At 42.8% G+C, this 24,813-nt stretch overlaps 1 protein-coding gene across 1 annotated transcript; it reads right to left on the bottom strand.

Moving 5' to 3' along the window:
* Positions 1-2,855: 2,855 nt before the first annotated feature.
* Positions 2,856-22,828, bottom strand: crip2 (cysteine-rich protein 2). Its single transcript, XM_076108022.1, has 8 exons — positions 22,786-22,828; positions 11,267-11,361; positions 7,233-7,290; positions 6,601-6,732; positions 5,481-5,549; positions 5,260-5,354; positions 4,419-4,476; positions 2,856-4,165 (listed from the first exon to the last, which is right to left on the bottom strand). The coding sequence occupies exons 1-8, from the start codon at positions 22,826-22,828 to the stop codon at positions 4,098-4,100; spliced, it is 618 nt and encodes a 205-aa protein (XP_075964137.1). The 3' UTR covers positions 2,856-4,097.
* Positions 22,829-24,813: the final 1,985 nt, after the last annotated feature.

Below are 24,813 nucleotides of genomic sequence, written 5' to 3' on the forward strand. Positions count from 1 at the left end.
CAATATGTTCTGCCAAATTTAGATCAGTTTTGCTTAAGTCTTGAGTTCCCTTTAGCTGGTTTAAAGTGGGCAGGACTCATTCAGAAAAAAAAGAGTGATGTCACGTATGCACCAATCAGGATTTGAACCAAAATCTGACTCACAGTTGGTGTGTTGTTTGCTCATGTTGCCAAGCAACTGTCAGTCAAAACAGTGGACCGGTCTTTGTGTGTAAGGCTGTGTTCGTGCCATATGGTAATTATCGTAATTATGAGTTTAGGACTTGTGCGTTCACGTCAACATCCAAGTCGCAATCACGATAATGCGTGCCTGAGAACAAAACAAATTTGGACGCCTCACATCAGCCAAAGACTGTTGTTCACTCTAAATGAGTTTAACGGATATGTCGTATTATCAGAGCACAGTATATTAATCATGACAAGACCAACTCTGTAATCATTCAACTGTCTTCATGAAACATAGTAATCGTTCTCATTTCATCCATCCAATATGACGTGAACACGGCATTACTCCTAATAAATAATATCTCAGGATGTTTTTTCCCCCCAAAACTGTAATTGTTGCAGCATATTTTAGGTTTAAAGATACAAAATCATCTCATTTTTAAAAAATTCAACCCATCCTCAGCATGATAAGTCTTCGCCATAAGCTGTTTGGACATGTGAAGTCGCTGCTTCATGTTAGAGTGGTCTACCGATGGAGAAAGTGACAAAGAGATCCACACAGAGACCGGTTCCATTAAAGAGACCTCTACTCTCCTGCTCTCCCGATACGGCTGCTTCGGTCACTTCGCTGAAGCTTTCGGACATCTGGTCGATGGGTTGAGTCCGTGGAACGTTCACAGCCCCAGTATGCAAGTTTCTATTTAGGGAATAACTGTAGATGATGGAAATATTGTTTTATGATGTGAGACAAAGTCTCACTCCCCTCAGTGAAGAGGAAATGGTCCAAAGGAAAAGAGGAATTGATTTCCACTCATTGGGTCCAAAGCTGTGTAAAAAGAATACAATAAATCCAAAATTTGGCAAACAAAGAACAGAATTTAACATACAATGTAGGAGACAATCTTTCCACATTCAGTATAGACACTGAAAGCTAAGTGAAGCTGTTCACTCTTCATTACTGAGGCCACACATCCTGCAGGTGGAGACAACTGTTTTCACTTTAAGCCATTTGTGTCTAATTTTGACGGCAACAGACGGTTTCATTTGGCAGTCAACATCACAAGAACACAGTCAGTCCAAGGTGTGAGTGTGTGTGTGTGTGTGAGTGACTGATTTGAAAACAATAAATAGGTCAACCGTGTGACGCCACATACTGACATCTGTTTGGTATCCACCCAACCATACTGTTTCCCGGGTGCGGCCCAGTAGACAGCGGTACAAAGAAATTCGATTTCGATTTTTGTGTGCAACTGTGAAGCCCGCGTGTGCAGAGAGAGAAGCTACCGAAACTGCATTACCTGAAACCGTCTCCCTGCTGTCAGTCATTATGTTTACATATGTGTGGAATGAGAAACAGTGAGATTAGCGCTGCCTCAGAGTACTAACTAAGCTAACACCCTCCGGTCTATTTCAAACACAGTCATTGTTCCTTCAGGTTCCTGAATACTGTCGGAGTATCACGTATAGCCTCAAACAAAGCAAGATAATCCAGTTCTAAATACCTGTCACTATTGGTTGTTTTACCACCTCTGCAGTGCATGAGGCACTTACAGGTGAACAAAATGAAAAGATAATAATAATAATGTGGTACCAACAGCCAAAAAAGAGTAACACAGTTTGTGTTCCTGTGTTTCTATGTAATTTGTCATTAATTCCAACTATTCGCTCTGTAAGAATCAAAAGTTTTCAGTCAGTAAACAGCAGATCAGCTGAACATACAAGAGTGAAACATGTTCTGTATGTCTTTGTAGTTGTAAATTACAGACAAGCATGACATTCAACCAGTGTGGAGAATTAAGTTTTCTAGTAATGTGATTAACATTTACTACTTTGTGTTTAATGGCGATTTGTTTTACATCGATCTAACCATCAACAGCAGTCCTTTTTTAAGAAAATTCCTCTGGAAATACTTTACTTTAGTATTATAACTTTTAGTTTACTTTACCCTATTTAGCACGTAAGCATTTAACAAATAGCCTGCAGAAAACACTATAATGTAGTTGTGTGCAAAAAGCTTTTATTATTGTACGTCAACAACTTTAAATCCATCTGAAGGCACCCATAAGTGGAGAATGAGGGACAATACTGTTGTAATAATATAAAATGTCTACATTAAATGTCCTTATAGCTGTGTACAACTACATCATGTGTTATAAATCATTTATTCAATATGCATAATGTAACAACAGCACGCTCAACACAACTACGTAATATAGTTTTTTCTTAAACTCGAATAAATTAGTTATTTACTCTCTGACCACCTTGTGTATTTTCCCCTATAATTCACACAAAAAGAAACTTGTCAGAGGAAGTGATCACGACATCATGGCACCTATAAAGTAAAGTGTGACCAAGACAAACAGCTAATGCGCGGTGTACGCCTAGCGGAGGAAACACCTCGTGTAACCTTAAAGCTTTCACACATGCAGATTGTATCGGTGCTTTTCTGCCTCATAAAACACGCGGCGTTACGGTTATGACAGTCACGACCGACCTGAGATGAATGAGACGAGTGATTCATTCAGGGAAAAGCTCGCTGAAGGTTCTGCTTTTTGGAGGAGTGACACATTAGTTTCTCCAGCTCTCAATGATGAAACTGTACCGTTAAGGAGTTTATGGTATTCATAGTCAAACTGGGCGTGAATATTGTATTGTTTTACTTTAATCAGACAAGAAATCCACAAGCTCACACGACATTTAGTTTGTTTATTGCAATTCATGAACAGAAACAGGGAGTTAAAAACTCTGTGAAACAATAATGGCAACGACACAGATGAAGAGTTTCTGTTTATTCGAGGGATTAAAAAGAGGAACGCTGCAGGGCTGCAGTGAGCCCTGCAGCATCCACGGAGCCCTACGATGTACAACAGGTATTAAACAAACACAGTAACAGTCGTACACTAATACTACGATGCACATTCTTACAGAATGACTTGTCTGCAGTGTTTCTACAAGCTAAGCTACTGTTCCTGCTAATGGCAACAACAAAGAAACACTTCAAATAGTGCGTCATCTCTAGGAAAATAACAGCAGTGTTATTTATTTGAAATAAACAATAAAGATCTTGATCGTAGAGATTTATACAGCTTACGTCACCTTGTTTGACCTCCTTCATAATCACACAGAGGGTAGTAGTAGTAGTAGTACAATGGCTAATTAACTTAAGGACTTGATTCGAAGCTATAAATACATGTTTCTGTTCTGGCAAAGCACAGCCCTCCCTTAGCAAAGCTTCACCCCCATTCTGCCTCATTCTAAAAATAGACGTTTTTGTTATTTATTAGCACATGATCCAGATTTTGACATTAAATAGGTTATTAACATAATGCTCAAAAGTCAAATAAATTCATGTTACAGCCTCATGAATGTGTTGAAAACCTTGTAACAGTCGCCTGAGAGATCAGATGTCCCACCTTTTCCCAGGAATGTTGTCAGGCAGCCAAAATGCAAATATGGCAACTGCCTGAAATTCCTCCGGCTGTCACCGCGCTGCACCTCTACCCACAATGCACCTTCCCAAACCTTCCCAAAACAAACATACGTCATCTCAAAACAATCGCACGGTTTTCAGGGTACAACATTGAAATATAAGACCCTCGTATTTAACTGTGGTGACATTTAATATGTTCACATATATTTATAAATGTGTAAACATGGCAAAAAAATAAAAATAAAAAAAAGGTTGAAATCATTTGTAGCAACCTGGTGGGAATGCTGGATGTGGCTCTCCCGGAGCAAATGCATATATAAATCATTCCTCGTGGTGCTAAGTCAGCTGGGAGCGGGTCAGAGTCGAGGAGAAAAAGGATCAGAAGGCCGGTTGTCTCAGGTATGAACGCACAGGTGGGAGGAAGAAAACAGGCTACGAATAATACTGTGGTTGATGGTCAGTGTTGTGAAGAGAAGAGGGATGAAGCTGAGGGGACAAAAGGTTCAAGGCTGGGTCACTGCACTGGGCTCCTTTTCATAGATGTAGCTGCCAACACCACCAGTGTTCACGCCTGGAAAAACCACAGGGAGAGCGAGACGGTGTCAGGAGGGGGGGAGGGTTTAACAGAGAGGAGCGAGAGAAAGGTGCAGCAGGAGAGGTTGCAAAAACATTTTCCTCAACAAGCTGCTGTGTGGCAGATAACGCTGTGATGAAATAACTCTTGAGTAACAAGCTCATTGTGTGCAGCGTGGATCGAGTGCTCAGACATTCTGTTTCAAGTGTAGCTGATAATTGGTGGGTGGACAGCGCCCCCTAGCGGTTACCTTTGGGCCCGAAGAGAACAGCATAGCACGGTTTGTGGCAGTAGGGCTGGCCGTCATGCTGCAACGTAAAGAAATACAAACATCAACACAATAAGATCATGTTTTCTGTCCCATAAAAAGTCAGGCAGACCGGTTGAAAATGACAAAGAGAGACATTTGAATGTCCTGTTAACTTCATGACATGAATTAGGTGTTGATTTCCCATTTGTCTTCTGTCGTCCTCTTGTTTTCTTTATTTCATTTATCTCTTATCTTATCTTTGTATGTTTTTTTAACTATTCTTTTTCTCGTTCTTGGGAGGGGGTTCATTTACTGGTATATAAATGATAATCACGATTATTTTGATCAATATTGAGATCGCAATTCATTTATTTTAGGGACAACATTTTTCTTATTGCTTCTTTCACATTCAAATAAACAGAGCACTGCTTTCTCTCCCGTCTTGTTCCAGCTAATGTACAGACCTTTGCATCAAAATAAGACTTGAAATAAGGGTCCAAAATGAGTAATACACAGTTTATTGTGATCAAGATTCATATTTGATTAACTGTGCCGCCCTGTGATATATATATACTTTCAAGAGAATTCACTCGTTCATATGTTTTCTTTACTATGTATCTGTGACATAGCGTTTAGTTATTGAGTATCGATTACAGGTGTAATGAGAAAGACACACATGGCTGTGAAAATTGTACTTTTGTACCAGACTACGTTATATCGAGAGGTGTTTCTATTTACAGACACGAGGACGGGCAGAATATTAGAAACACCTCTTATTGTAATGCAGTCCGGCACAAAACCACCACTTTTTCAGCGGTTTAACCGACTTCCTTTGTCTCACCTCTGCGTGGCTGCCAGGAGTCAGAGTCTTGCTGCACCTCTCACAGCGCAGACAGGGCCGATGCCAGTCTTTCCCCAGTGATGTCACCTTCTCAGCTATTTGTGACAAACACACACACACCTGTGAGACACCATGGCAACCACTTGCAAAGTTCACACCTTTCACTCTCCAACCTTTTTCACCCTTCACCTTGTTCTGTAGAAGTGTGATAGTATACGCACCAAAATACACCTTCTTGTTGCATCGGGGACACAAGTTGGCCTCTCCGGAGAAGGTGGTGATGCCAGCAGCTGAAACATCACACACACACACACACACACACACACACACACACACACACACACACACACACACACACACACACACACACACACACACACACACACACACACACACACACACACACACACACACACACACACACACACACACACACACACACACACACACACACACAAAATTTGAGCCAAGTACTAAACAGCTTTTATATATTTCAAGAAGGAATTATGTAGGAAGGTTAATTTAGCCAATTTGTTGTGGCTGCCATGTTCAAACACTTCATATTCACTCCCTCTTTCAACAGCCAATCATGAACGTTTAGTGAACACGTAGTGTTGTGCTGGGGACTGCAGGTGGCGCCATAAGGCAAAGACACTGGTTTGGTTGTATTCTACCATGAAACCGACATGTTACACACGTTTTCCCCACATATTCACCAAAAACAAAACAAAATAGAAGCACACAGATTCAATCCTACACAACACGTGAGCACACAGAACTCAAAACCTAAAGACATTCACCCCTCTCTCCTCTTTCTATTTGATTAAATAAAGTTTATATATCCATTTATTTATTTATTTAAAAGATTCTAAAGATCTCCCGTTATCTGGTTGAGCTGTTTCACACATTGAAAGGTTCTGAATGCAGAAAGGTTAAAACAATCCGAAATCTTTGCTGAGTTTTCTGGCTTCAACAACAAAGTGAGACGAAAACAGCCACTGACTGAAAACTGCACAGCGGAGAGAAATTGCAAAACACCTGATAAGATTATTTTGTTCCTGCTGACAGGGATTTCCCAGAACACACACACACACACACACACACACACACACACACACACACACACACACACACGATCGAACACGTCTGAGAAAATCCTCCTCAAGTCCCAAAAGACTGTGTGTGTCGGCGTTCTTATCATTGAGTCAGCAGCAGCTTTCCTTCCGACCTAAAGCACCGAAACCACGTCCCTATCGACGAGCTTCTTCCATTTAACACTTGCTGATGGAGCCACAGCTCCCAGTACGGACACAGTGGGAACACACACCCTTCCTCGTCTACCTTTCGACGCTGCCTTTGGGGCGAACACTCTCTTCTCCTCAGCTTTGGGGGCTGAATCCACACTGGTGGCAGACGGGTTGTTGTTGGCGGGAGTGTTGTACACATAAGAGCCGGCGCCACCGATGTTCACGCCTGTAGAAGAAACAATATCAGTATGAAAATAAATAAGTTGATTTGTATTTAGAAATACTATGACTGACTAGCAATGTGTGAAAATAGTCTGGAATCTACAACTCTTTGGAAGACTTAAAAATGACTCAATCAATAGATACATACAGAAATAAATGTATTAATTAACAGATACAAGCTTAAATGATTGAATAAGTCGATATTCCATTCAGAATTAAAGGAATAAATGAATACATGTTGGTAATGTATTTCTTTACGTATTAACTTATGCACCGTATTGATTTTATTAAGTGTATTATGCAGTATAATGCAACACCACCTTTAACTGTGGCCTAAAAAATAAACATAATTGAATTAACTCATTTCTGTCAAGCTGAATATTTGTGGAGGTTTGCGGAGATGTTATGGAAGAGCTGTTGTATTGGACTGATGTAGCTGATAAAGTGGCCTCTGAATGTGTATTTATTCATAAATAAGTGATATTTAGTCTGCATGTACTTCACCTTTTGGCCCAAAGAGGGCAGCATAGCACGGTTTGTGGCAGTAGGGCCGTCCATCGTGCTGAGGGAGAGACAGAAAAACAAACTGACTCAATGGGCATGAAAAGGATTTTAAAAAAGATTTTAAAACATAATGACGCAAATAGGAAAATGCAACCACGACATGTATGAGAAGTCCTATTCTTCACACTTTTTTCTGACATCATGTATTTTGGTTTTGGAGAGGAGATGGAGAGCTTGTGTCCAAAAACGGAAACAAGCCTCTTTTTTTTTTTTTTTTCATTTCAACACATAATGACGACGTCGTCAGGACTCTGTTGATGAATCCAGCGCCACACTTCAGTGCGGCCTACGTCTCCGTTACCCCCGTGAAGGCCCGCCACTTGAGGGGTCAGTGTTAAGACATAGATGGCTTGCTGCTGATGCATGCTGGGTATGTGGCGGTCAGTGCAGGAGCATGTGACCAGCTTTGGGATCAGGGCTGAGGGCCAGGGTGGCCACTGGTCCAGAGCCCGATGCCCATAGAAGAGAAGAACCAAGCAAATGCCACGGGCAAGACGCCAGGGCCTGGGTGGCAAGGGGAAAACTGGCGTTGCAGAGGGGACATACTACCCACAATCCCTTCTGCTTTGGCCACATGAGCTTTCCTCAAAAGACCGATTTGCTTTCTCACCTTTTAATAATGCATTAACCACGACAGGATCAGCTACTGGTACTGCGGCAACGCACTCCTCTCACACTTCCTGTTTGACATTTATGAGATCCATGAAGGTCTGGCCGCCGCCGCCGTGACTAAGCACTGATGACTTTCTCAGGCCTGGACACACAGGGCTTCATTGTCAAGTGAAGCGAGTGGTCTGTTAACAGTCTGCTGTACGGTATACCGCTGTGGCTCTGGCTGTGAGGGACCCTAAAAATGGATTATCCATCGCTGCTCAGCCCACTCGCTTCCCAGAAGTTCACTTCCCACATCCTGACATTTAAATGTGTTTTTCCCATCTTTTCTTTTCTGACCTCATCTTCATCTCCATGCCCCGTCGCTTCAACCCTAAACTCACTCACTTAGCTGGGATTCAGTCCCTGTAGGGGAGACCAGAATGGAGGTGTTTGTGCTCTGCTGCCCAGCAGGTATACAAGGTTCAGCTTTTAAAAGATGCTCTCAAGTTATAGCTATAAACCGGACAGTTCAACCTAACGGTTGTTTTTCCTTTGTGAGTTGTATCATTTGATGGATATTTTAGAGGCCTAACGAAGTGATCCAGTATATTTCACTAGATACATTTGGAGAACATAAACACACTTTTGTGTAATATATATCTTTCCCAAATTTAAAAGAAGGGTACTACTGCACATGTGCATCTGTGGGTGTGGAGTTAGAAATAAGTGAGCTAACAGACCTCTAGCTCACTTCTCATCTCCGCTTGAGGCTAGCATGCTGCTACATTAGCTACTAGCACAACACACCCAAAATCTCAGACTAAACTGTCGGTGATTGAGCTGCATTGTGGGTAATGTAGGTGTCAGGTTCTTAAAGCGTTCAGAAAAAAGTACTGAAACACTTTTTTCATGACCGTTGGGATTTATAGATCTTTATAACTTGAGATTAAGTTCCACAACAACGTCACGTCCGTACGTTCTGATTTGACAGTGTTGCGACTCGCAGAAGGAGGTCTGCAATTAAGTACAGTCCAGATCTTTTAGGGTCAACATTGAAGGCTTGTCACCTTGTCTTTTCAAGCCTGGCTCTCTGCCACCAGCCTCGGGAAGCTGCTGCCCTCATTCGGCCACAGTGGGCTCCTTCCTGCCCCCCCGACTCCTTTTAAAGAAGCGATCAGAATTTCTCGGAAGGTCGTCACCTTTTGCATACCGGTCCCGAGATGACATCAAAACACGCCCCCCCCAACACCGTCCCTTTTACATCTTTTTATTTTTTTATTTTTTATATGCAACGTCTCTCAGCCTCACTGTGTTTCCATGACGATGATGAAGTATTGAGTTTTTTTTTGCCAACTAAAGTTAGACTCGTGGCACGGTGCTGCAGCCCGGGGCAGGATTTGGATGCAGTCCAAAGAGAGAGAGAGAGCGAGAGAGAGAGAGAGCGAGAGAGCGAGAGAGAGAGAGATTGTGTGACTACGTTACTGTAAGATGACTGCAGAGATTAAACGGCATCCTTTGGGGTTTGCGAGGAAATTGCTTTTGTGTACAGAAGACGCTGAGATCACATCCTCTTTGAGTTGAAAAAAAGGAGCGGGAGACTCTACCCATTTACAGAGAGAGGGTAAGAATTGAATCATTGGCTGGGTCACGAACGGAGGGGATCCATCTTATGTTGAGACGTGTGATTATGCGACAGAGAGGAAAAAGGCAACTCAGCCTGCAACGCTCAGGGGGGTAAGATTCCCAAAAGGACGACTCATATTGACAGATGCAACTAGACACAAACCAAGTCAGGAAAAAAAAAAAGGCATGGACTCAGCGATTTCCTGTATGAAGTGAAATGAAAGGAAATAACTTCATATCTTTGAAAGACCCTCCTCCAGTGTAAAGGCCCAGTCACACCAGCTTTTAAAAACAAAAGGGTATCAGGGTAAAGTTCAACAAACTATAAAATTGACTGCCAAAGTTGACCGATAGAAGATCGTCTCAATGGTGCTGACTTTTTTGGGGAACGAAGCTGCTTATTAGCCGAGTGGCACCATTCCCTTTTTGTTTTTATCTAACCTCCTTATGGTACCAAAACATCCCCTTCTTCAATAAAATTATACGTTATGCACACGCCTGAGAACAAACATGGGGAGTAAAGGACGCAGCTGTTTTGACTAGATAATGCTACCATCTTCCCAGGTGGCTACTAGCATGTTAGCGGTTAGCTCGCAAGCTACAATAGTTCACAAACTAGCCCTGCATGCAGTGCCTGCATGTTTCTAGAACTTTTAAAAACAAATACATGCGATACAGTTCGTTTTTCATTGAGGACGCACTGTAAAGACCATCTTTCAATAAGTCAATACTGGCTTCCCCCTTTTTCGATTTCACCAACACATTCACTGAACTGTAAAGAAACAACGGCACAGAGTTTATTGGCCTTCGACCCTGCGTGACCAACACGACTGTACCGATATTTCATCTAGAAAAAGCACTGCCAAAGTAGAACATGCATTAACGGAGAAAAGCCCATAAAGCCATTTGGTTGACACTTTTAGCCACAGCGCTTCACAGCATCACTGAGTGCAGATCATGTTAGCATGAATGGCCTCAGTGGGAAGTGAACTCCCACCCCAGGCAACGTGCTCCACACACACACACACAGCTATACAGACTAGAAGGAGTCCATGTCATTGGCCCAGTTACAGAGTTAGAACCCATATCTCCTCTTTTCTGGTTTTCCTTTAAAATGTCACGATTCATTTAGACTGTTAATAGACTGTGGACTGTTTGAGAGAGTGAAGCGGTAAATCACATTATTCGGAAAGAACATTTGAAGATGTCATCGTGGGAAACTGTAATAGGCATTTTTATTATTTTATTAAATTGTTGGACTAAACTGCTAATCGATTAATAAAAAATAAACGATTACATTTAATTGCTTATGAAAATTTAAAAATACAGCATTTCAAAGTCCCCCATTCAAATTCTAACTTAGGTAAAGACACTTGTACTTTTGCAGAATGCAAATGGTTCATGATGGTTTATTCATTGTACATAATTATTAGAATATTATTACTAATGCAATATGTGAGAAAACATTTAATAGCCTTAGTTTAATTTAACTGTGATTTCATCACTGATCATACGTGTGAAATCTTAATCTTAAAAGTAACAAGTGCCTAAATCTTTGAAATAAATGTCCAGTTGTGCAGCAGAAAGTACAATATTTCCCTTGGAAATGTAGTGGAGTAGAAGTATAAAGACATGAAATGGAAGTAAAGTGCCTCAGACGTCAGTAGTTGCAGCTCTGGAGAAGATGGATTAGCATCAGATGCATTTACTATACTGAGAGGACAGTATTGTCCCGTTGCTGCTGGTGTCTTACTGACCTCAGCGTGGCCTCCGGCGGTCAGGAGCTTGTTGCAGCGGTCACACTTGAGACACAACTTGTGCCAGTCCTTCCCCAGGGATGACACCTTTTCAGCTGCAAATGAAAAGACAAAAGAGATGTGGGGGGTGAGTGCAAACACTCACATAAAGCAGCATTTATATACATCACTACGAACAACGGCCGTCGATTGTGTCGCGCTTTGTACGCCCTATAAAGTGGCGTTCAAATCGCTCATCGCAGAGAGGAATGACGTGCTCTCGTTGCTTCACACTGCAGAATAATCATTAGCTTGTGCTGTATCTCTGGGCTGCTGCGCCCTTGGAGGGAAATCCTGTCATCGTGCCAACTGAGTGACTGGGGGGGGGGGAGGGGGAGGGCGTACTGGGAATGCCTGTGCACCACCACAGGATGCAGTGGTGATGTCATTGTGGGACAGACAGACAGTGGCGTGAGTCCCAGTCCAGCTGGAGCAGCGGGGGGGTGACCACATGCAACCCAGATCCTTTGTGTCGCCCCTCCAAACAACACACACACCCCTCCCCCCAGTTTACAGTATACCCATCCTGCTGCAGACGGCCCTTCAACCCCATTTCCGTCCCCTTTCTCTCCCAGACCGACTCCAGACAAGCAAAGGAGCCCTAATTATACTGTTTCCAATAATACAATCCCCGCTGCTTCCACACAATGGACCCCAAGGAGCCGTGGAGGCAGTAGAGGAAACACCTTCTCTTATCAGACAGGGCACAAATGGACGGATACGGGAGTCTGTTTCCTACATACCCTCAGTCAAAAGTGCGCACACTCACGCACACACACACACACACACACACACACACACACACATGCATACAGCACGTATGCAGACATACAGACGATTACTTCCTGGCTTTAGCTGCTTTCCCATATGTACCACTATAACCTGTAAAAGTCCTGCGTCAGGGAAGCAAATTAAATCAGAGATTTGAGACGGCATGGAAGTCAATGAACTCATTTACCCAAACAAAATCAAATGGTCATATGGATGTCACGAAAAGGAAAACATGAATTTGAAATTCTTGCATTAAAAAAATGTTTCATTTCATTTTCTATAAACAGACGTTTTCAACTCTTTTGTCTCCAATAATACCACACAACACAAAAAACAAGCAAACCAGCCAAATGAGCACAACACAACCAAACGAATGCTTTTTATTTGAGACCTCCCTTCAGCTTTGTATTGTACGGTTCCTTTTATGGATGTGTCTTTTTGTAATGCGTCAGTTTATTCTTTTCACCTTTGACCAAATGAATACCCTTCTTTCAATCATAAAGTTAAGTTGATTTGATGTTACGGGTATCATGGGTTAAAAATGCTTCTGGGGATTGCTTTAGGAGATCCAACTACTCCCTGCAGAGGTTTCCGTTTACTCTCCCTGTCAATTATAAAAACGCTGAGACGAATTACCAATAACAAGGCCCTGGAGAGTATCCCAGGATTGGGTGCATGACCTCCCATCAACACTTGAGAGCAAAGGAATGCTGATATAGCAGACTGCCGGAAACGTTAAATCACTCTTAAAGTTACTGTTATTCAAAGAAAAAAGGCGACAATAAATCATTCTTTAAAAATCAATAATCTGTTCTTTAATCAGAAGATGGCCACAGAACCTTCAGAAATCACGTGTGTTTATAGTTGGCCACACTGGTCATCACTGAGAGAGGGCGAGACGATATTCTTTAAATACGAGTTACACATTTTCCTCTCCTGAAAGTCATTCATAGTGTTGCACTCGGTTGTTCGCACTCAGTGTTGTAGTTACACCAGCAGACAGATATGAATGGAAACAGTATGTCCTCATCCTGTGACTCTCTCTGTGTGTAGTAACAACGTGTTAAAGGGCAGTTGTTGTTATTATAAGAGGGGTGAGCCCTGTCTGTGTGTGTTATGTGTTGTGGAAGTTACAGAGTGGGGGAGGTGGAGGGGATCTGCTTCTGGTCCAGATGTTTATAACCCCCCCCCCCCCCCCCCCCAGCTCCAATGTGAGCCTGTATCTTTATTATCCTTCATACTGTATCGCCTCCATTGCTGAAATAAAGCCAGAAAACATTGCATTTAAGTTGACATTTCACATGCATTAAAGAGGAAAAAAAGAAAAATTGAAGTGACTGCAACAATGGGCCGACAGATAGTTCTTTGTCTTCCAAAATAGTAAACATGTGGGCACAAATGAGGCGACTGAAATGCCACCAAGTCTTCCTCTACCTCATCACGGAGACAACCTGAGGGTAAATGCACCCACTTGTGTAAACACAACAAGCTCCTGTTCACAGGGAAGTCTCTCCGGATAGTCACATTTAAATTGTCAACACCGATGAGGATGTGCCAAATCCTTTAAGCCAATCTGCTTTCTCTCTCCCGACGGTCTCACTCAAAAGCTCACAACAAAGGATTCCCCCGTGGTTTAATGCAAACGGTGGGACTGCTTTGGGAAATCACTGCTGAAGAGTTCGTAGAACTTCTCACCTGACGTTTGTGTCCGTTTTTGCTACCTACTGTAAGGTATATCTCAGATTAAGCAAATCAAATAAGAACTTTTTCCACAAACAGCCAACGCCATATATTTCATGCGAGTGTGACTTTTTTAGGACGTAACCTACGAACTGAATTGATCGCCAAACGAGATACGTCAGAATCTGGGCGGCTTACCACCTCGGCTCAACTATTTCACGGTTATGGAAATCCACTTTTGTTGAAGATAAGATGCCATAATATTGAGGTGCTGATTAATTGACAAAACGTTGCATTAAAAGCCGGTGTAGTAGAGGTAAGATGAACAAGCGGCAAACCTCAGCAGATGACTGGCGGCTCAGGAGCCCGTTTTATTTTGGCAATAATTATATAAAAATCAGAGGTTGTAGAGATCCAGAAAACATCTGGATTTGTGAGACTTTTGTGTCTCTAAAAAAATGTAATAAATGTATTTTTTTATATTGATATAAAGTGCCGACTGACAGACGATGCTACTGCAGGTGTGCTGGTCAGAGAGGTCTGCACCAGAACCATATGATTGATACCTGCATCACTGTAAGCTGCTTAACTTCATTTGTGAATTCCAGGTCTAAGCTCTTCAGTCTGCGGTCGGCCTCTCTGATTGCATCGTCAATATGGTTTTAAATCACCGAGACAGCCGGCTGCTGACTCCTCTTCGCTCTGATTCAGCGTCAGTGTTTACGATTGTTTGTTTCACTGACTTACTGAACATTAATCAAAGGAAAAGAGGCTTGAAAGTGCTTTTGTAATTATGGAAAAGGTTCTCGTGTTTGTGCTCGTCAAGTCAACTTGAGCCACAACAACATGCTGTTAGAGCATGCGTTACTGAGAAGATGTGAAGAAAAAGAAACACAATTTCATGTCGATACGAGTACCGAAACGCTGCACACTGAGCCCCCTGATGTGCATAAACACAACCCCAGCTGTGGCGCCTCCACCCACCTCGGCACAGTTAGGTAGGTTGATTTGGAGCCAGGAAATTACCAAACAGGCTCAAAAGAATATATATTTGACTTGACGCCCAACGAAAAAAGGCATTACGACAGCGTTAGCGCTGCCACTGGCAGGAAATTAAGGGGTAACATCTCATCTAAACAGTGACGTTTAAAAGTCAAGGTTTTCAGTGCTTTTACGTGATTGGAAAAAGCATTTAAATTGCGAATAGCTCATGCTTTCTGATTTAATAAGGTCAGACATTTTCACACTATATACGGCACTGGGGTCAACGTTCATGCGCAAAGACATTGAACGTCTGTGAAAGACCATAACTAATGAGAAAGCACCGTTTTCCCTCACTTGATCGCATTTCATTTTGAAAAAAAATTGCTTTTTCTACGTTTCTGATGACATGTTATCCATGATGTCAGCCCATAACACCAATACTTATTAAGAGAGCATTTGATAAGGGCAGTCATCAGAAATCCTTAGTTGGGTCTAACTTTATTCCTGGGAAATTTGAGTCATGAGACGTCTAATGCGACTGGTAAAGACGGCAATTCGGTATCAAGTACTTTCTTTGAAAGCGAATGACTCATGTGATATTCCAGTGAGCAGATCAGACGACTTCTAGCCGGTTATAATTTTATTAATTTCGTTATTTCTGTGACATGATTCACTTACACTTCAGATCTTATTAAGACTGAAACCAATTAGGCTCCGTGTACAGACGGCCTGTAAGAGGAGCAGCAAATGGCAAAACACTCTGTAATTGGACAGAACATTAAGCAACAGAACTGTAACGAGCGGTCTTCAGAGGGGAAAAGATTAACAGCCAATTCCTCCAAAAGGACTTAATTATGGTTTCTTAATTATCAACAGCGACAGGGCAGCTGCACCCAAACACCAGAGCTGGTGATGGACTGAGATTCACCCCCAATGTTAGAAGGAAATTCAACCTTTCTAAAATGTCAAAAGAGATAAAGAAGCACTACAAGTACTGAACAACATTTATACAGCTGAACTCCCAGCATGCAACACGACAGGGGGGTTGGGCTCTGAAATCTCCCATGGGTGCTCTTTTTATCTTTATCTTTTGGTTCCACACACTGTGATTGGTTGATTGCTATATTCGCAGTGCAAAAGCTCCAAAAAATTTACCTCACGCTGAAAAACAGAAATTACAGCTATTTCGCATTCAGTGTGAACGTTCTCATGACAAAAACAACAGTTCGACAAAATATACATACCGACGTACTAAATGAAAAATGTCCTTTAAACCCTTTTAGATAACAATCCCTGTCATTTATCTTCCATACGTAAACCAACCAATTTCAACCACTAATATCATGACATCCATCCATCAATCATTCTGACACTTTAAGCAACAGGGGAGGTTTGTTTCGCGCCACGTTCCTCTGTAGCTCCGTATCGCGCTGAACTCTAAAAACGTTTTAGCGATCCAATAAAATTCTACGAATCCCTGTTATAACTGTACACTACTCAAACATTCAGTTTCACTGAATGAGTCACAGAACAGAAGCTAAAAAAAAAAACTTAAATGTAATAAATGTAACTCACTATCATGAAGCACGAGGTTAAATACTAATCATCAAGGACCTCATTCATGTATAAAAAGGTACAGTTTATAACGATATTCTGGATCAGTAAGCTGGAGTTTCTCCGTAGTGCTCATGATGTAACCAATGTTATTGGGATCATCTGTAAATCACGGTTGGCTGTGTTCTGTTCTGTTGTACCCTCTGGTGCCGTGGACCCATCTGTTCAGCTCGTGCTACAATAAAACCATCCACAACACACATGTACACGCTACCCCTCTCCTCCTCCTCCTCCTCCTCCTCCTCATTCCCTTCATCCATTAAGCGACAGCTGAGTCCACGCGGGTGTTTATTCTGTTTTGGGCTTTTGTCACAGCAGTGTGATAACTGCACGTCCTAATAAACACCACACACCTGACTGACTGGAGGCCCAGAAGGCAAAGCAGGACCCACACATGGAAGGTACATTCAGTAAAAAAGGCTTGTATCTCAAGAGAAATGTACGAAAGGAAAAAACAAGCAGCCTGTGTTTCCTTCTCTGCATCCTCTCTCTATTCTGTTCTCTGGAGTACAAACGCCTCCGAGGACTTGTGACCTTTTACTAAACTTAAAAGACAATCGCCATTCAGTCAGGCACACCCGGGGCATTCGACCTCACCCAGGGAAGTGACTTTGAAGGAGCTTTCAGCTTGTGCAGTAAACAAACTACTCAACCTACAACAGTGTCCTTTATGGAAGGACGGGACAATGGTGCAAATCCTCACATTGGAAAGCTATAAAACAGATCATTTAATTTTTGTCAAGTATTTAAGCGCTTTTGTACATTTATTGTGTAAACATTCAACACAATTTCACGTTAATAATCCATCTGTTCTTAACAAGGCGTTTATTTTTTAAATGGCACAGTACTTGAGTGAGTAAAAAGAGTTTTAAAAGCTCATCTTCTGCTGGTCGTGAGGGATTGATGAAAGTGAGATGGACCCCGTCAGCGGTGCGTTAAACATTAGAATTGATTTGTGCAGAGTCGGCGTGCTGCGGGGCAGGGTGGGGATGCTAAAGAGCCACAAAGAAACATGGGTTTGGATCCGTCTCCTCCTGTGGCTGATGCAACCCCGTGGCAAAACGTAGCTCTGGAGGTCGTCTGTCGCCTCGTCTGTCGCCTCAGCCAAGGCGAGGTTTCCTCCCCGGGCTTCCCCCCTCCTCCCCCCCAAAGAGGCCGACCTCGTGAATTTTGCTGGCTGACGTAAATGGGCCGCAGTTAACTCGCATCCTGTCTGCGCTGGTCAGAGGAGCCGCGGGGCAAAGCACCCCTCCCCAAACACCCTGGGCCTGCTTCGCCCCACACACTGCATCTCATCTCTAACCAGTCAGGACACCGTGTCCCGAGCTACAGGGACTTCAAAAAGGAACTGCATGACTAGCTTACAGAGTAGTGGCCCATGTCTTCAAAGGAGGAAGCGGGGACTGTATCACTAGAAAGGCACCTTCAGATGTAGCCTATGTAATTGGATAATCAGCCCTTGAGGGGGTAGACATCACATGACAGGAATCGTCCGTGACTAAATGAGCACATGGTTCGACTAGAGTAGTTCCCTTTGAAAGAGTTAAAAAAAAAAAAAAAAAAAAAAATATCAAGAGTTCAAATTATAGGCTAATCCTTGACATTCCAGTCAGCAGCTGTGGTTACTGGTGGTACTGGTGCAAGTGATTTTTAATAACATGGACGCCCAGATTAATATTCGAAATGACAACTGTATTGACCACTTCAACTACTTTGTCAGAAACCTGTGTATCTGTTTACAGCAGAGGATTCATCCTGTCACATTGTTTTAATAAAGAAGAAGGTGACTAAAATACACACAGCCTGACTAAACAGAACTAATGAAATCTAGTGTTGTCTGCCACAACGCATTCAATTAATGCATTGTCTTCTGTTGTGCGTGGGAAACAAATTTTCTGTTCGAATTTCACGTTCACAGTATTTAACGCAAAACAGGCCGTCAAAAAATAGATCAAATCGAGGCCATTGTTCGTCTCGTCGCCCAACGGGAAATGGCGAAAACTTGCGAGCCGTGCTGAATGAATAATCACGACACCAATTAATTTGACAGTGTGTTTTTTGGATTCGTGGCTTCACAGAATAGTCGACTAGTCGACACTGTGCATCGTAGTGGACTACACGTGTCACGACAACCAATACGACTGAACAAAGTTGATGCCAAAATCGCCCCAAAAAAAACGTAGGTATCAGGGATCGAGGGACTAACGGCGTCCCTGAAAATGCTACATTGTGAGCGAAACATTGTTTAAATGTTGTTCAAAATAAATTCAAATAAAATACCTGTTAGAAATGTATATTATCATTGTTTACAATTTAGTAAGTAGGATCCTAGCTATCGCTGCAGTTTAGGATTGTGTGCCACTCTTAAATCGTTTTTTTACAAAACCTTTATATCTTATCTTTGCAATCTGAAAATCATTTTTTTGTCATATATGGTTCCAGTAAAAACTTCCATGACCAGACATCAGCCTGTAAAATAAATGGCGGTCATGAATAACATCAAAAATTAGAGTAGATTTAATAAAAATCTTGAGGATGTTAATGATTATAACGTTAAAGTGTGAGACATTTGGATGAACAGTAGACAACTTTGTTCCTCCTGCTGTTATGCAACAGGTCATTGTGCTGCCGGGTGAAATGGTTTCACCTGTGTTGGGGGGGGGGGGGGGGGGGGCAGCCTGACTTTCAGCACCGAGCTTAATGCCGTCTCCATTAGGGGGATCATATTTGTGCTTCTGTAAAAGGGCCCTCAGTGACTGGTGCACAGTAGCTGGCAGGTTACGCAATGTCAGCGAGCGGGAGGCAACAACTCAAGAAATGATGTTACGTAACTGAGGAGGCACTTTCACACAGCCCACTGGGCAGCCGAGTGGAAAATAGGGCGCTGTGGCGCTGACAGAAGAGAGTGGAAGGAGGGGAAAAAAACAGGCATTGTGTGGATGTTTGGGGTAAAAAAGGAGGTGTGTGGGAAACGTCTCGTCAGGCTGAGAGGATGAAGGTATTCTGCCTCGCTGGAGGCAACGAACGTGCGCAGATACAGAAAGAGCTTTGTGTGAATAGAGATGTCGTTTCTCATTATAATGCATGAGGCACTTTGAGAGTGTCCCGTTTAAATAAAGGCGAGCCATCTCACCCCGGTCCTTCTAGTTGAGGAAAGAGGAATTTGGGGCCTGAGGCGAAGGGCAAGTGGCCGAAGAGGAGCCAGAGTGAATGAAAGAGAGAAAGAGAAACTCCCGGCAGAGCCCCATTAGTTTCTCGTTTATTCACTTTGCTGCACAAAAGATGCATGGCTCCAATTTGTCAAGCACAGGAGACGTGGCTGGATCGCTCAGCTGAATTCGGGTCTGGAGCCGAGAGACTTAGTGAGCCATGCTGCGATGTGTCCCGCATGGACTCCATCACACGCTAACAATGTATTTCCACTGGGGCCTGACACATGTCAGCCAGTAGTCCCTAATGTATTCTAGGCATCTCCGTTCCACAGGAACTAACAGATGTGACGCCCCAATGTGGACTCTGGGAATTGTAATCCAGCCAACCCTACATTTAAAAAGTTAAACGTTCACATTCTTTAAACACCAGCAACAAGCAACGTTTTTTTTTTGGTGCCATTTATTTGGTTTTCTGAAACTGCAGAAGCAAAGCGAATCAGCAACAATCAAAACGTGCACTTAGTGGTGATGAAATTGAACCATCACCACCACCGTGAAACTGCTGTTCATTAAAGTAACGAACGGAAAATAATAAAAAAGTCCGTCACAGACTGTGGCTCACCGCTGCCGTGTGAAATTACGTTTGTTTTGTCGGTTTTTCTTACAGAAAAAGAGAGTCAAGTGTTGAAAAAATCCAATATTGGGCAGCAGCTGGAGGACCAGGTGGGTAACTACAGGGTGGGCTGATCACTGCTCCATGCAGCTACACCACTAATCACCACCACGAGGAGAAGAAGAAGAAGAAGAAGAAGAAGAAGAAGAAGAAAGCAAAATAGGACAGAAAATAGACACTTTTCTCTATCAGGAACACATGTCTCGGAGTAGATCAGAAACATTTTACGCCCTCATTTGTGGGACTTTTAACTGCAGACCTGAGAAGGATTTCGGGCCAAGTATCTGAGAGGAGGACGCATGTCGGTGGAGCTGCTGAGCTCATTCTAAAGTATCTGAATTCTTCATGGCCGTAATGATGATGCTCCAGGCTGTGGGCAGCAGCTCAGGCAGAACGTCTCTCCCACCCTGACCTCTCCCACGCCTGGTCATAGGTTTCACAGCCTCCCTTGCAATGACTGAGACTTTAATATTGTCATAAAAACCTCCCTCACTTTCTCCATCCTCCCCAGGTTTGACGTGTGCAGCTAATTCCACCCGTTCATCATCCTTACAGTCGACTCGGCCCCTGGGCGCTCTCCACCCAATAAGACACCACCCCCAACTCGAAATAACTCCCCCAGGACGGATCTCAGTATGTTACGTAAAAATAAAAACACGCATCACAGAGGAGCCGTGACTCACTCGCTGCAGCGAATTAAATCTTCTGCGCAGACGAATACTCAGAGATGCATGAAATCTGTATTGGAGGAAATTAAATCTTATTTGCACAGATATTCATTGCCTGCCAGCGACTCTCGGGACCCATGAGCAGCAGCTGTGGTGTTTGCTGCCTCTCCTGTTACATAACAGGACTGCCATGCACTCACATAATTGATTTTGACCCCTGTGACAGCTCTGATGTGCGCTGTGAAGTGTAGAAAAAGATCAGCGTCGAAGAACAAATGTTTCTGTTCCCAGCATGCAGCCGAACGTAAACACGGGATCACTCACAATTAAACGGGGCAGCAGCACGTTCCCTAGAAATACGCTGAATATCGGGAATATTCAGATTAGAAACGGAGACGGACATTTTTGTTTATCTTCATGACCTGTGCTCCTTTAATCCTCTGCTTTGCTCTTATCCGTGCGCATTTATTTCGCTTTAAACATCTGTTAATAGTAAATAGATGATGATGCCATCATCCACACTGTGACTAAGTGTGACTCTTTGCCCAAGTGAATCTGTTGCATCCCCATCTTTGTTTACAAGGATGCAAGAGATGCATGTTGACATGTTTTCAATCTTTGTTTACAAGGATGCAAAAGATGCATGTTGACATGTTTTCAATCTTTGTTTACAAGGATGCAAAAGATGCATGTTGACATGTTTTCAATCTTTGTTTACAAGGATGCAAAAGATGCATGTTGACATGTTTTCAATCTTTGTTTACAAGGATGCAAGAGATGCATGTTGACATGTTTTCAGTCTTTGTTTACAAGGATGCAAAAGATGCATGTTGACATGTTTTCAATCTTTGTTTACAAGGATGCAAGAGATGCATGTTGACATGTTTTCAGTCTTTGTTTACAAGGATGCAAAAGATGCATTTTGACATGTTTTCAGTCTTTGTTTACAAGGATGCAAAAGATGCATTTTGACATGTTTTCAGTCTTTGTTTACAAGGATGCAAAAGATGCATTTTGACATGTTTTCAATCTTTGTTTACAAGGATGCAAAAGATGCATGTTGACATGTTTTCATCTCAGTGACGCAGCTGCTGCCGTGCTCCTCCGTGAGTGGGCAATCTCAGCACTTCTGCACTTTTGGCGAGGGCCTCCATAAGCCAACTGCCAAGCTTGGATGTTTACCAAACACAACAAATTAAAAATGGCACAGATCAGTGTCAAAATAAGATACATTATTTATCCAGTTTTGCGAATTTGAGAGCAGACACGGCATTGGTTTCTCCCACGTATGTTAAAAGCATTTTACATGTTGTAAAAAAAACATGAATTTGTTGAAATATTTGCTCTTAGGGCTTTTGTTTACATTGATCCCCTCCCCCCAAAGTTTAACTCTGTGAATCATTTACACTGCCAGCAACTCTTTCCCCTAAAAAAAATGCCTAATCTAAGAAATGGTATGAGCTTTATTTCTGTAAGAAAATCTTTTGGGAAATGTAGGAATGGTTTACGTTTTTTCCATCACCACTGAACATAAGAGCTTAAAGCAATATTGATCTTTATGGAGCCAATATTAGACTGTCAAATACACAAATACTTTGAATATCCTACTGTATACTGTCTGAGATACTGTTAAAAACACAGAATATGGCAAAAGTGCATGCATGCATACATTCAGAATTCAATTAGAAAAGTAAATGTAAATTCTGTAATTCTAAATGAGTGAAACGTAGACTTTTTTTTTTTCTCAATGAATGGGCATGAACTGCTTTGTATCCGAATAGGCACACTATTCATGAAATGTGGGACTATCAAAAACTGTGAAACACGTTGTTCCAAAAAACAAAAGACCGATCTTTTGGTTTAATGAAGCGAGATAACCAACATGACCCAAAAAAGTAATTTGAAAAGATGGGAACAAATAAAGCGTGCAACACTCACCGAAATACACCGTCTTGTCACACTTGGGGCACTTTGAAGACATGTTGCGATGTCGAGTGAAAGTGATCTGTTTTGTTTGTCCGGAGCGGCGTCTACTCTTCTCTCCGTCTCTTCTCTCCGCAGCAAGTGTCCGCGCTCCGCTTACAGAAGCCAGGAGCATCTATTGAGTCTACGGCTCTCTCATTTGCATAACCCCGCCCCCCTCCCGTCACAGTACCAGTCCTCGTGTCTCCTTCACGTGTTGTAGGAAATGTCAAAACTTGACAGTTAATGTCGAGGTTTGGGACGTCAGTTGCTTGTTTTTGTTTCTTCATTCTGCTTCTTTAGAATATTATTGTTGTGGTAGTAGTCTTCAAACAGCTATCTAGCAAACATTCAAGATACATTAGCGCTTTAGCTGCTAGCTATTGAGCTAGTTCCGGTTTTCTCTTTCTTTTTATAGGTTACGATTTACTGCGTCCAAGTGTGGTCATTGAGAGAAGCTATAAACACTTTAGATGTAGTTGGCTAACATATAATACAACATAATTAGTTTCAAGCATATACTCAGGTCTTTAGAATCAATCGCTTTTTTTTTTGCAAGTTGGATGTTTTACGAGCAGCACATGAAGGCAGCATTTCTCTCTCTATGAGCCAGCCTGTGGTCTTGTCATGGCCACACTAGGGCCAGGCGGGAAAGCTTTTTTGAGCAAGTAGTGCAGGGTACACGTGCACTCCCATTCCCCCCCCCCCCCCCCCCCCCCCCCCCCCCCCTCTTTCCACAAGAGGAGTAGGAGTTTGGTTGAATCACAATGCTCTCTTTCAGAATGAGTGACACGTAGGAATTTTTTAGGCAAAGGACGACGCTGAAACGTGGCTCGGGTGGATCGACTTTCCTCTCAAGAGGGCTGCTGGCTTTGTGACAAAATGGGCCTACTGACTGGAGACAGGCGGAGCAGAGAAACAGCTTCTGAATGTCTCACAATCCACTTTGACATGTCGTGGTTTGCATTCACTTGTGATGACTAATTAAAAGGCATTATGAGCTCCTGCAACAGTTTGTCTGTCTCTTTCCACTTTGGCAGTCTTCGGAGTGACTGAGGTCATCTCTTTCACACATGGGTGCTGTCTGGTCTGTCTGCCATAGTGACACAGTGCAGGTCCTGGTCCAGCATCAGACGCTCTGATATTTCCCACATCTGTGTCCCGGCTGATTAACAACCGTCAGCATGCCTGTAACCGGTTCCTCCTTATCTCTGAGCTCGCTGTTTAAAAAGAAAATAACTGTATCAGTTTGAGACTCAACGGTCTCAACGGTCTCAACGGCCTCTCGAAGGCAGCCAGATTGTCCACTGGGCAACTTATGGGGCAACCCTGATCAGCATGACTGCTCAAGTAAAGCGTTTTTCAGCATTTCCTACTCGCGGTAAATTTGGAGTAGAGAGTCTTCCCGCCTCAGCGCTCTCGGTGTGTGTATCACAGAGCACACAAGTTCACGTTCACCTCGAGTTGTTTGCTGTGGTTGCAGGTTTTGTTGCCAGTTCAGCTGCGGACTCAAACCTGCTGAGAGGAGAGGAGGAGGTCAAATACACTACAGAGGGAAACAGAGACAAAGAGGAGGCAGGAGATTGAAAGTGAAAGGACAATGTTCTCAGCAATCCTCGGCTCACTGAACACATGTGATGAAGATGAGAGGAAGGGTGTATTACTCCCACTATCTGTAATATAAAATAACATTTATGTGAGGATGAAAAGGAGAATGTACTATCAGCAAAACCTTTCCTTGAAAATGAAAGTTTAAAAGCCTTTAAAATCATTTTCAAGGTTGTGGATATATGGAGCAAAATTGAATGACAGGTAACGGAACAGATGCCCGTGACAGGCTCGTACTCCGGCGGTGTGACTCGATGCTTCTGAGGAGTCTGGGTAATCCCCCGGTGAGACTGCAGTGGACGTATCCAGGCCACTAGTTTTACTTTCTGACCTGGTGCTTGGTTCAGACCCAGATCAAGCATCCAAACCCCACGGGGGGAACGACAGGAATAGACG

Source organism: Anarhichas minor, unplaced genomic scaffold (assembly GCF_050575085.1).
Source record: "Anarhichas minor isolate MPS153535 unplaced genomic scaffold, ASM5057508v1 ptg000040l, whole genome shotgun sequence".
NCBI classification, from domain to species: domain Eukaryota; kingdom Metazoa; phylum Chordata; class Actinopteri; order Perciformes; family Anarhichadidae; genus Anarhichas; species Anarhichas minor.